The 13356-nt window shown below is 44.8% G+C and overlaps 1 protein-coding gene across 2 annotated transcripts in view; it reads left to right on the forward strand.

Annotated features, from left to right (window-relative positions):
* Positions 1-11393: 11393 nt before the first annotated feature.
* The window catches only part of maml1 (mastermind-like transcriptional coactivator 1), a 38176-nt gene continuing 36213 nt past the window's right edge, over positions 11394-13356 (forward strand). The window contains exon 1 of one of the 2 annotated variants that reach the window (XM_067456752.1): positions 11394-12715. In XM_067456752.1, the coding sequence (XP_067312853.1) occupies positions 12389-12715 (327 nt within the window). In that variant the 5' untranslated portion in view covers positions 11394-12388. The remainder of the gene's footprint in view (positions 12716-13356) is intronic. The other variant, XM_067456751.1, reaches the window with a different exon arrangement.

Raw genomic sequence — 13356 nt, forward strand, 5'->3', positions numbered from 1 at the left:
CTGTGTGTAGTGCCGTGTGTTTTCTGCTGTGTGTAGTGTCGTGTGTTTTCTGCTGTGTGTAGTGCCGTGTGTTTTCTGCTGTGTGTAGTGTCGTGTGTTTTCTGCTGTGTGTAGTGTCGTGTGTTTTCTGCTGTGTGTAGTGCCGTGTGTTTTCTGCTGTGTGTAGTGTCTTGTGTTTTCTGCTGTGTGTAGTGTCGTGTGTTTTCTGCTGTGTGTAGTGTCGTGTGTTTTCTGCTGTGTGTAGTGTCGTGTGTTTTCTGCTGTGTGTAGTGTCGTGTGTTTTCTGCCGTGTGTAGTGTCGTGTGTTTTCTGCCGTGTGTAGTGTCGTGTGTTTTCTGCTGTGTGTAGTGTCGTGTGTTTTCTGCCGTGTGTAGTGTCGTGTGTTTTCTGCCGTGTGTAGTGTCGTGTGTTTTCTGCCGTGTGTAGTGTTGTGTGTTTTCTGCTGTGTGTAGTGTCGTGTGTTTTCTGCTGTGTGTGTGTAGTGTGTTTTCTGCTGTGTGTAGTGTCGTGTGTTTTCTGCTGTGTGTAGTGTCGTGTGTTTTCTGCTGTGTGTAGTGTCGTGTGTTTTCTGCCGTGTGTAGTGTTGTGTGTTTTCTGCTGTGTGTAGTGTCGTGTGTTTTCTGCCGTGTGTAGTGTCGTGTGTTTTCTGCCGTGTGTAGTGTCGTGTGTTTTCTGCCGTGTGTAGTGTCGTGTGTTTTCTGCTGTGTGTAGTGTCGTGTGTTTTCTGCTGTGTGTAGTGTCGTGTGTTTTCTGCTGTGTGTGTGTAGTGTGTTTTCTGCTGTGTGTAGTGTCGTGTGTTTTCTGCCGTGTGTAGTGTCGTGTGTTTTCTGCCGTGTGTAGTGTCGTGTGTTTTCTGCCGTGTGTAGTGTCGTGTGTTTTCTGCCGTGTGTAGTGTCGTGTGTTTTCTGCCGTGTGTAGTGTCGTGTGTTTTCTGCCGTGTGTAGTGTCGTGTGTTTTCTGCTGTGTGTGTGTAGTGTGTTTTCTGCTGTGTGTGTGTAGTGTGTTTTCTGCCGTGTGTAGTGTTGTGTGTTTTCTGCCGTGTGTAGTGTCGTGTGTTTTCTGCTGTGTGTAGTGTCGTGTGTTTTCTGCCGTGTGTAGTGTCGTGTGTTTTCTGCTGTGTGTAGTGTCGTGTGTTTTCTGCTGTGTGTAGTGTCGTGTGTTTTCTGCTGTGTGTAGTGTCGTGTGTTTTCTGCCGTGTGTAGTGTCGTGTGTTTTCTGCTGTGTGTAGTGTCGTGTGTTTTCTGCTGTGTGTAGTGTCGTGTGTTTTCTGCCGTGTGTAGTGTCGTGTGTTTTCTGCTGTGTGTAGTGTCGTGTGTTTTCTGCTGTGTGTAGTGTCGTGTGTTTTCTGCCGTGTGTAGTGTCGTGTGTTTTCTGCTGTGTGTAGTGTCGTGTGTTTTCTGCCGTGTGTAGTGTCGTGTGTTTTCTGCCGTGTGTAGTGTCGTGTGTTTTCTGCTGTGTGTAGTGTCGTGTGTTTTCTGCCGTGTGTAGTGTCGTGTGTTTTCTGCCGTGTGTAGTGTCGTGTGTTTTCTGCCGTGTGTAGTGTCGTGTGTTTTCTGCTGTGTGTAGTGTCGTGTGTTTTCTGCCGTGTGTAGTGTCGTGTGTTTTCTGCCGTGTGTAGTGTCGTGTGTTTTCTGCCGTGTGTAGTGTCGTGTGTTTTCTGCCGTGTGTAGTGTCGTGTGTTTTCTGCTGTGTGTAGTGTCGTGTGTTTTCTGCCGTGTGTAGTGTCGTGTGTTTTCTGCCGTGTGTAGTGTCGTGTGTTTTCTGCCGTGTGTAGTGTCGTGTGTTTTCTGCCGTGTGTAGTGTCGTGTGTTTTCTGCCGTGTGTAGTGTCGTGTGTTTTCTGCCGTGTGTAGTGTCGTGTGTTTTCTGCCGTGTGTAGTGTCGTGTGTTTTCTGCTGTGTGTGTGTAGTGTGTTTTCTGCTGTGTGTAGTGTCGTGTGTTTTCTGCCGTGTGTAGTGTCGTGTGTTTTCTGCCGTGTGTAGTGTCGTGTGTTTTCTGCTGTGTGTAGTGCCGTGTGTTTTCTGCTGTGTGTAGTGTCTTGTGTTTTCTGCTGTGTGTAGTGTCGTGTGTTTTCTGCTGTGTGTAGTGTCGTGTGTTTTCTGCTGTGTGTAGTGTCGTGTGTTTTCTGCTGTGTGTAGTGTCGTGTGTTTTCTGCTGTGTGTAGTGTCGTGTGTTTTCTGCCGTGTGTAGTGTCGTGTGTTTTCTGCCGTGTGTAGTGTCGTGTGTTTTCTGCCGTGTGTAGTGTCGTGTGTTTTCTGCCGTGTGTAGTGTCGTGTGTTTTCTGCCGTGTGTAGTGTCGTGTGTTTTCTGCCGTGTGTAGTGTCGTGTGTTTTCTGCCGTGTGTAGTGTCGTGTGTTTTCTGCCGTGTGTAGTGTCGTGTGTTTTCTGCCGTGTGTAGTGTCGTGTGTTTTCTGCCGTGTGTAGTGTCGTGTGTTTTCTGCCGTGTGTAGTGTCGTGTGTTTTCTGCCGTGTGTAGTGTCGTGTGTTTTCTGCCGTGTGTAGTGTCGTGTGTTTTCTGCCGTGTGTAGTGTCGTGTGTTTTCTGCTGTGTGTAGTGTCGTGTGTTTTCTGCTGTGTGTAGTGCCGTGTGTTTTCTGCTGTGTGTAGTGTCGTGTGTTTTCTGCTGTGTGTAGTGTCGTGTGTTTTCTGCCGTGTGTAGTGTCGTGTGTTTTCTGCCGTGTGTAGTGTCGTGTGTTTTCTGCCGTGTGTAGTGTCGTGTGTTTTCTGCCGTGTGTAGTGCCGTGTGTTTTCTGCTGTGTGTAGTGTCTTGTGTTTTCTGCTGTGTGTAGTGTCGTGTGTTTTCTGCTGTGTGTAGTGTCGTGTGTTTTCTGCTGTGTGTAGTGTCGTGTGTTTTCTGCTGTGTGTAGTGTCGTGTGTTTTCTGCCGTGTGTAGTGTCGTGTGTTTTCTGCCGTGTGTAGTGTCGTGTGTTTTCTGCCGTGTGTAGTGTCGTGTGTTTTCTGCCGTGTGTAGTGTCGTGTGTTTTCTGCCGTGTGTAGTGTCGTGTGTTTTCTGCCGTGTGTAGTGTCGTGTGTTTTCTGCCGTGTGTAGTGTCGTGTGTTTTCTGCCGTGTGTAGTGTCGTGTGTTTTCTGCCGTGTGTAGTGTCGTGTGTTTTCTGCCGTGTGTAGTGTCGTGTGTTTTCTGCCGTGTGTAGTGTCGTGTGTTTTCTGCCGTGTGTAGTGTCGTGTGTTTTCTGCTGTGTGTAGTGTCGTGTGTTTTCTGCCGTGTGTAGTGTCGTGTGTTTTCTGCCGTGTGTAGTGTCGTGTGTTTTCTGCCGTGTGTAGTGTCGTGTGTTTTCTGCTGTGTGTAGTGCCGTGTGTTTTCTGCTGTGTGTAGTGTCTTGTGTTTTCTGCTGTGTGTAGTGTCGTGTGTTTTCTGCTGTGTGTAGTGTCGTGTGTTTTCTGCTGTGTGTAGTGTCGTGTGTTTTCTGCTGTGTGTAGTGTCGTGTGTTTTCTGCCGTGTGTAGTGTCGTGTGTTTTCTGCCGTGTGTAGTGTCGTGTGTTTTCTGCCGTGTGTAGTGTCGTGTGTTTTCTGCCGTGTGTAGTGTCGTGTGTTTTCTGCCGTGTGTAGTGTCGTGTGTTTTCTGCCGTGTGTAGTGTCGTGTGTTTTCTGCCGTGTGTAGTGTCGTGTGTTTTCTGCCGTGTGTAGTGTCGTGTGTTTTCTGCCGTGTGTAGTGTCGTGTGTTTTCTGCCGTGTGTAGTGTCGTGTGTTTTCTGCCGTGTGTAGTGTCGTGTGTTTTCTGCCGTGTGTAGTGTCGTGTGTTTTCTGCCGTGTGTAGTGTCGTGTGTTTTCTGCCGTGTGTAGTGTCGTGTGTTTTCTGCCGTGTGTAGTGTCGTGTGTTTTCTGCCGTGTGTAGTGTCGTGTGTTTTCTGCCGTGTGTAGTGTCGTGTGTTTTCTGCCGTGTGTAGTGTCGTGTGTTTTCTGCTGTGTGTAGTGCCGTGTGTTTTCTGCTGTGTGTAGTGTCTTGTGTTTTCTGCTGTGTGTAGTGTCGTGTGTTTTCTGCTGTGTGTAGTGTCGTGTGTTTTCTGCTGTGTGTAGTGTCGTGTGTTTTCTGCTGTGTGTAGTGTCGTGTGTTTTCTGCCGTGTGTAGTGTCGTGTGTTTTCTGCCGTGTGTAGTGTCGTGTGTTTTCTGCCGTGTGTAGTGTCGTGTGTTTTCTGCCGTGTGTAGTGTCGTGTGTTTTCTGCCGTGTGTAGTGTCGTGTGTTTTCTGCCGTGTGTAGTGTCGTGTGTTTTCTGCCGTGTGTAGTGTCGTGTGTTTTCTGCCGTGTGTAGTGTCGTGTGTTTTCTGCCGTGTGTAGTGTCGTGTGTTTTCTGCCGTGTGTAGTGTCGTGTGTTTTCTGCCGTGTGTAGTGTCGTGTGTTTTCTGCCGTGTGTAGTGTCGTGTGTTTTCTGCTGTGTGTAGTGTCGTGTGTTTTCTGCTGTGTGTAGTGTCGTGTGTTTTCTGCCGTGTGTAGTGTCGTGTGTTTTCTGCCGTGTGTAGTGTCGTGTGTTTTCTGCCGTGTGTAGTGTCGTGTGTTTTCTGCCGTGTGTAGTGTCGTGTGTTTTCTGCTGTGTGTAGTGTCGTGTGTTTTCTGCCGTGTGTAGTGTCGTGTGTTTTCTGCCGTGTGTAGTGTCGTGTGTTTTCTGCCGTGTGTAGTGTCGTGTGTTTTCTGCCGTGTGTAGTGTCGTGTGTTTTCTGCCGTGTGTAGTGTCGTGTGTTTTCTGCCGTGTGTAGTGTCGTGTGTTTTCTGCCGTGTGTAGTGTCGTGTGTTTTCTGCCGTGTGTAGTGTCGTGTGTTTTCTGCTGTGTGTAGTGTCGTGTGTTTTCTGCTGTGTGTAGTGTCGTGTGTTTTCTGCCGTGTGTAGTGTCGTGTGTTTTCTGCCGTGTGTAGTGTCGTGTGTTTTCTGCCGTGTGTAGTGTCGTGTGTTTTCTGCCGTGTGTAGTGTCGTGTGTTTTCTGCTGTGTGTAGTGTCGTGTGTTTTCTGCCGTGTGTAGTGTCGTGTGTTTTCTGCCGTGTGTAGTGTCGTGTGTTTTCTGCTGTGTGTAGTGTCGTGTGTTTTCTGCTGTGTGTAGTGCCGTGTGTTTTCTGCTGTGTGTAGTGTCTTGTGTTTTCTGCTGTGTGTAGTGTCGTGTGTTTTCTGCTGTGTGTAGTGTCGTGTGTTTTCTGCTGTGTGTAGTGTCGTGTGTTTTCTGCTGTGTGTAGTGTCGTGTGTTTTCTGCTGTGTGTAGTGTCGTGTGTTTTCTGCCGTGTGTAGTGTCGTGTGTTTTCTGCCGTGTGTAGTGTCGTGTGTTTTCTGCCGTGTGTAGTGTCGTGTGTTTTCTGCCGTGTGTAGTGTCGTGTGTTTTCTGCCGTGTGTAGTGTCGTGTGTTTTCTGCCGTGTGTAGTGTCGTGTGTTTTCTGCCGTGTGTAGTGTCGTGTGTTTTCTGCCGTGTGTAGTGTCGTGTGTTTTCTGCCGTGTGTAGTGTCGTGTGTTTTCTGCCGTGTGTAGTGTCGTGTGTTTTCTGCCGTGTGTAGTGTCGTGTGTTTTCTGCCGTGTGTAGTGTCGTGTGTTTTCTGCCGTGTGTAGTGTCGTGTGTTTTCTGCCGTGTGTAGTGTCGTGTGTTTTCTGCTGTGTGTAGTGTCGTGTGTTTTCTGCCGTGTGTAGTGTCGTGTGTTTTCTGCTGTGTGTAGTGTCGTGTGTTTTCTGCTGTGTGTAGTGTCGTGTGTTTTCTGCCGTGTGTAGTGTCGTGTGTTTTCTGCCGTGTGTAGTGTCGTGTGTTTTCTGCCGTGTGTAGTGTCGTGTGTTTTCTGCCGTGTGTAGTGTCGTGTGTTTTCTGCCGTGTGTAGTGTCGTGTGTTTTCTGCCGTGTGTAGTGTCGTGTGTTTTCTGCCGTGTGTAGTGTCGTGTGTTTTCTGCCGTGTGTAGTGTCGTGTGTTTTCTGCCGTGTGTAGTGTCGTGTGTTTTCTGCCGTGTGTAGTGTCGTGTGTTTTCTGCCGTGTGTAGTGTCGTGTGTTTTCTGCCGTGTGTAGTGTCGTGTGTTTTCTGCCGTGTGTAGTGTCGTGTGTTTTCTGCCGTGTGTAGTGTCGTGTGTTTTCTGCCGTGTGTAGTGTCGTGTGTTTTCTGCCGTGTGTAGTGTCGTGTGTTTTCTGCCGTGTGTAGTGTCGTGTGTTTTCTGCCGTGTGTAGTGTCGTGTGTTTTCTGCTGTGTGTAGTGTCGTGTGTTTTCTGCCGTGTGTAGTGTCGTGTGTTTTCTGCCGTGTGTAGTGTCGTGTGTTTTCTGCCGTGTGTAGTGTCGTGTGTTTTCTGCCGTGTGTAGTGTCGTGTGTTTTCTGCCGTGTGTAGTGTCGTGTGTTTTCTGCTGTGTGTAGTGCCGTGTGTTTTCTGCTGTGTGTAGTGTCTTGTGTTTTCTGCTGTGTGTAGTGTCGTGTGTTTTCTGCTGTGTGTAGTGTCGTGTGTTTTCTGCTGTGTGTAGTGTCGTGTGTTTTCTGCTGTGTGTTTTCTGCCGTGTGTAGTGTCGTGTGTTTTCTGCCGTGTGTAGTGTCGTGTGTTTTCTGCCGTGTGTAGTGTCGTGTGTTTTCTGCCGTGTGTAGTGTCGTGTGTTTTCTGCCGTGTGTAGTGTCGTGTGTTTTCTGCCGTGTGTAGTGTCGTGTGTTTTCTGCCGTGTGTAGTGTCGTGTGTTTTCTGCTGTGTGTAGTGTCGTGTGTTTTCTGCTGTGTGTAGTGTCGTTTGTTCTCCACAGGAGGGCAGCGAGAGGACACTGAGACGAGACCTGATCTTGACCAACAGCGCTAACTCTGGCGGAGTATTCTGAAGAGATAACGGCTCTGCTCTCGTGATGAAAAAGTAGAGACGATTGTAGACGAACATGAAGAGTATTTATCTTAGTTTTTATTTTATGCAAAACATTTTAGTCTCGTCCTTTTTAATTTGACTGTTTTTGGACATTGATGCAGTCTCGTCAGCGTCTCATCAGTCAGGGGGAAAAGGTCATTGACGAACATATTTCGTCTCGTCTGAGGAAATTAACACTAATCTCATCTAACTCAAAGACCGTGCTACAGAAAAAGTGAATTACAAGAGCGGGATACACAAAACTCTTAAAGCGGCGGTTCCGTGTGTTATTCTAGGCTTGGTTGTGTTTATGGGGCGCAGTATAACATGTCTTAATACTTCTTTCTCTTTCTAACCCTGTATTTTTCTTCTATCCTCCCTTTATTCCACACCGCTGTCTGTGCTTTGAACGGCTCGTCTGCTTCCTGCTTCTCTGAAGCCCCTCCCTCTGATAAACGCAATGGTCTTAGATTGGTCAGATGGCCAAATGTAGTTTCCTGTATTTTTATTGGCTGAAGCACAAGTTAAGGCCACGCCCCTTCCCATTACGGGCAGAAGTCACATCTGCGGAGACTAGCAAGGGTTTATGATGTCACCAACCCAGGAAGAAGCTCGTTGTAGTCCAAACCGGCCATTTTTGTAGGCAATAAACTGCCGTAACTTTAAAAGACAATATCTCCGTTTGCAGTGAACTTTCAGCGCTGTAACTTTGCAGAGACTGTTAATGCTCAAGCAGCGACATTACACACTAACTAAAGTTAAAATGCTAAAAATTAATAACTTCTTGTTTCTATGCATTTTATTGCACCGTAAAATAAATCCTGTAGCTGTAGTTTGCGTTTTTTTGCCATATAATGTCCGCTCATATATCATTTTCTAATGGAGTGAAGCTCGAGGTCATTAAGACGATCTTCATCCCTCTGCGGCGCTGACTGCGGTTTATATAATTATGCTGGATTTATAGTTATTACTGTAGTTCCTTCATCATGCTGGACACTAGAATAAAGTGTTTCCAAAGCTTCATTCTCTTTATCCCTAATGTAATGTTTTGTTCCTTTTCATTGATAACACGTGACCTGGACCTTAAGCGTTATAATCAGACCTGTGTGAGACGCGAGTGCTGATGAACATCAGATCAGTCCAGAACGAGTGAAGGAGAGAGTGTTTCATCCAGACCAGCGGCGTCACAGGGTTCACACTCGCATACAGTCACTCTCACACACACACTCACACTGATGTGGCAAATGAAAGTAAATGTCATAAAGCTAAAGTGTGTTAATGATAACAGCACACCTGCACAGCCGCCTCTTAAAGCAGCTTCCCCATCCCAGTGCAGTTATCATAGAGAGATATCTATGGGAATTATGACCAGAGGCGTGCAGAAATCAGGACAGGATGAGCAGGCGAGAGGCCACAGATATCAGCTCACTGGAGACGCCGCGTCACAGAATAACATCATGATAAACGGCTCCAAATAACACCAGAGGCCATCCCATCATACATCACTATTCACAAATGAAATGTGCAGTTAGCGCTGAGAGAGAGAGAGAAACATTGCTTGAAAGATATTTTGAGGTTTATACATTGTTTTAAAGGAAGTGTGTGTGAGATTGTGGCCTAAACTGGTCCTGCAATCCCTTTAAAGAACTGTAGAGCGGTGTATGCCCCTCCCCCTCCCCCTGACTCGAGGTTGCCAGATTGGCTGCAGGATCAGCAGAACGTTTGTAGATCTGCAGCTGTGGTAACTAGAGCAGATCTGGCAACCCCAAACACTACTGACTCCTGATTGGTCGATCAGTGGAGGGCGGAGCTTCAGGCCAAACACAACATGACATCATCAACATCAGCTGAGGGCAACAACAGCTTTATAATGACAATATCCTGCCGGACTACTGCTGGCAGTGATAGAAGTGTTTGAAATGAACATGATTTATTAATGTCTAGAGACATATCAGGGCCATTTTATGATTCATTGAAATACATTTCTTACACACGGCTCCTTTAGGTGTTCAGTTGTGTAGGCCACACACTCAATATAGTTTATTAAAAGCAATGGAAACCAGGTCAAACTCTATCTTCCGGAGCGTTATCTGTGGAAAATGGCTGCACGCTGGAGTATCGTGTCCAAAAATGTCCTGGACTCTTTTAAAAATAGCTCTTTGAGATGCAAAACGCTGATCTCAGCAGTGATGAGATTTAAAGGAAGAGCTATTTCTGGAAGTGATAGCAGTGTGAGTTACATAATTCAGTTTTACACAATCAGAGCAGCTCTGGGTGCTCATCCACTGAGGTTCTGCACAGCTTCCGGTTTCTTTCCAATCATCAATGTTTTCATCTCCCAAAAGAGGCGACGCTGGTGCATTATGAAAGGGAAATACCCCAGACGGAGAACCATCGGTCACATGAAGTCTGAAAGACATGTTATTATCACAAACTCTTCACACACTGTGGGGGCCATTCTGTGTCAAAGCACTTTTCAGAAACTTCCCCAGCTCAAATTTTCGATTTGGTTCATATTTGAGATCAGGAGCCGGATTACAGGCGTGTAAAGATGACTTTATAAAGATGGCAGCTTCATTATTTTATTCTCACACAGAGATTGGCAGATCTATTAGTGAAATCTGTTGACTTTATCAATCTGTGTGTCATTATATGCCAACGGTGAGCGCTCAAACATGGCCAATAAGCACTTCTGCTGTGTTTTTAGCCTGAGTTTGAGTGCCGGTAACTCCAGAAGTGTTAAAGATATCTCAATATCCTTTTAGATTCTGGCTCTTCACTAACTTTTCTTTTGGTTTCTCCATTTTAAAGGCCCTCGATGCTTCAGTCCCAGAGATATGGAGAGCTCAATGTGGCTCCATGAGTAAATGTATTGAATATTACCCGTTTTCAGTGATTGAAAACCAAATGTGGTTCACTCTGTAAACAGCTCACACTTATTGTGTTTAATGGTGAATATCTGAAGAATAAATGATGTTGAAACCAGAAATGTATCTTGTTTCCCTCTATCAAAAGAATCGCATAAAACAAACTTGAGTGCCAAATATCCACTCAAGTTGAGGCACATTAACTTGCTCTCAAAAGTGCATTTATAAGAATCTACATTTGAATCAGTTATATCATGAATATATAAGATGGGATTTTGTTAATTTTTACAGTTCCTGAAACAACATTTCATATACGCAGTACATGTTACCACTCTGACATCCAACTATGAGATTTAACCATAGTGCCAAAAAATGAAGAATCTAATATGACCTTAAGATATCTACCACTTCTTGAATTAAAGGCATGTAAACTTCATTTGTTGTCTTTGGCAGTCAGAGAGGTGTTGTATTCAGCTGTTTTGATAGAAGGAAACATGATACATCAGGGTGATTTATTCAGACATTCTTCTTTAAACACAATAACTATCAGCTGTTTAAAAAAATACCTATATTGGTTCTTGACCACTGAAAATCTGAAATCTGAAAATGAAGCTGCTTTGGGAATCCCATGGGATAGGACCTTGAACATGAAGATTTCAAAAGAAATGTTTATTAAGAATGAGAGTCTATATTAAGATATAAGAGTCACAGGCTTGACAACCTCAAAAAAATATATTTATGGCACTCAAACAGGTATATATGTAAACGAGCTGATAGAAAAAAACGTATACATTTCTAGTTTCAATATTATTTGTTCTTAAGATATTCCTCTTTAAAAAAAAAAGTATGTGCTGTGTGCAAAGTGACCCAGCTGTTTTTGGCCACTGATAATGCGTACCAATTGACCAGTTTACTCATGATGGAGCCACATTGAGCTCTCCATATCTCTGGGACTGAACCATCGAGGGCCTTTAAAATGGAGAAACCAAAAGAAAAGTTAGTGAAGAGCCAGAATCTAAAAGGATATTGAGATATCTTTAACACTTCTGGAGTTACCGGCACTCAAACTCAGGCTAAAAACACAGCAGAAGTGCTTATTGGCCATGTTTGAGCGCTCACCGTTGGCATATAATGACACACAGATTGATAAAGTCAACAGATTTCACTAATAGATCTGCCAATCTCTGTGTGAGAATAAAATAATGAAGCTGCCATCTTTATAAAGTCATCTTTACACGCCTGTAATTCGGCTCCTGATCTCAGGTGGACACTGCCATTGACCCTCCTCTAAAACTCATCTGTGACGGTTCATATCTCTGCTTTAATCACTGTTTATGTTTATCTTTCTATAGAAACAATATGAACAAAATCTAAATCACCCTATAGTCAACAGATACTACTAGAATGTCATATGCAAAAAAATCAGCTAAAAAGTCATAAATGATGAATAGATATTTGATTAAAGAGACGTATTTTCTGCCAAAACGCATTAGTTGATAGTTATTGTTGCTTCTGTCATACTGATGGCTGATAAACACCATTGCATCTATTTTTATCTTTCAAAAAGTGCGCATTCTTTCACACAATTTAAAAAATAAGGTGTGAGATAAGACAATAAGGATAAGACAAATGTAATAAGGTGTGAGAATAATAAGGCACAGAGCATCTGCTGAGGAATGTTTGAGTAGTTTGTGATTGCGCGAGTGATCTGTCACTCACGGCGCGCGGATAAAAAACAGAGGAAAAAAGAAAAAATACATAGTTTCAAGATGGCGACCAACAACTGCCCGAACACTGGAAAACAATAGAGACAGCGCAGCACGGCAGAGTTTATTCCTCCACCGGTCGCTTTATCGTGTTCGTGTCGAGATAAACCGGGGCACTGGAGTCGGTTGTGTGTACTTCAAGACTTTTAAAGCGCTTTTGGGAGAGATTGAGTTTGTAATGCTTTGTTTGAGGGCTTGTTAGCATTCAGGCTAAGCTACATCCGTAGCTGTAATGCAACTGTTAGGATCAGCTGTTAGCCGCTCTGCTACTTAAAAAGTTACTTTTACAACTAAAACTCACTCGTAACTCGTAAAGTTAGTGTTTTAGTGCGAATGTGTACGGTTTATCCCAGCGTTTTTATACCCGTTCGTCGATGGGTTTGTATCTCAAGTGCGTCTTTTGTCAGAACTTCAACTGTGAGGCGAACACACTCACTGACAAAAAACGTTTTTTTTTTTTTTTTTTAAGTAACGTTAAGTTGTTGCTAGTTTTCGCGATAACACCGATTTAAAGTCGATTTTACGACGACCTGTGAATAAATCGGACTAAACTTGAGGTAAATATTATCTAAAAGGGTCAAACTGAGATTCCTCAAGTAAAAGTTTCAAAAGTTTTCCTCTAAATTATCTCCTAGACAAATGTGACTCCCTGAGTTGAATGATTTATCAGTGTCCGTCGGCTCTTTCATTCATAAAACCGTCGTTTTAACTTCACTTCGGCTTGTGTTGGGACTCCGGGTGTGATTTTATTGGGATTTTTGTGGGTGGTTTAGCGGTAATTAAAAGGGAACGGATTTGTTTCTGAGTCGCTCGCGTCTGAACGATGTGCCGTTTCTTTTGTTGTGTGAGGAGGCAGATAGTGCTGAAAATGGAGTCGGTCGAGTGTGTTTTGTAAGGAAACGGTCGCGAACACAAACGGCACGATTAGTGTGTGAGTCGAGCTCGTATCCAGAGAGTTTATAGACGCGGATGATGGCGGATTATGTGGTGCAACGGCACACCACGGTGATGGAGCGGCTGCGGCGGCGGATCGAGCTCTTTCGGCGGCATCACACCGTCTCCGAGAGTCGGTATAATAACACGGTGATGGAGCGAGTGGAGATAGACAGGCAGCAATCGTTAGCATTGCACCAGCGACTCCAGCAAACCAAGGCCAAACGAACGAATAAGCACCGCCAGCCCCCCGCGGCTCCTCCCGCAGACCCCGCGGGGCAGAGAGCGACCGGAGGCGGGGAGCTAGCGGACGGAGGGAGCGGGATCACCGGGGAGCAGAGCAGGAACAACACGCTCATCGCGGTGAGTCTATAAACCTTTTGTGTTTGTGTGTGTGTACTTTTGGATTAAACTTCTGCTCTTGAGTGCACCTGCTGAGCATCGGCAGGTGTGTGTGTATGTGTGTGTGTGCAGCATCAGCAGCGCGAGGGGAGCTCCGTGAGTGATGATGATGATGATGATGATAACCTCATGGCTGTGTTTGTGTTTTCGACTGGCTACACTTTGCAAACCCGCTTTAAAAGCATCCCATTTTTTAATTTTCTTAAAGGGACAGTTTACGCAAAAATGAAAATACCCACTCTCTCAACTTTCAGATGAACACAATCGGAGTAATATTATAAAACATTCTGGCTAATCCAAGCTTTGTAATGGAAGATGAGATTTGAAGCTAAAAAAATGCATCTATCCATTATAAAAGGGCTCCAGGGGTTAATAAAGCCCTGAAGCGATGAAAAATATCCTTATTTATAACTTTTTATAAACATACTATATATATTTTCTATCCCTGTATTTCCCAGGGATACAACAACACAGTCAGTCCACGGTTCAATACACTCCTCGGACCACGGTTTTTAGCTTTTCTATTCTTAGGAACAGAAAGTGGTTAAGAAAAAAATGTTTTATTGCAATACTCTTTCTTTATTTTACTTTAAACCCTTACT

Source organism: Pseudorasbora parva, chromosome 11 (genome assembly GCF_024679245.1).
Source record: "Pseudorasbora parva isolate DD20220531a chromosome 11, ASM2467924v1, whole genome shotgun sequence".
Classification (NCBI taxonomy): Eukaryota; Metazoa; Chordata; class Actinopteri; order Cypriniformes; family Gobionidae; genus Pseudorasbora; species Pseudorasbora parva.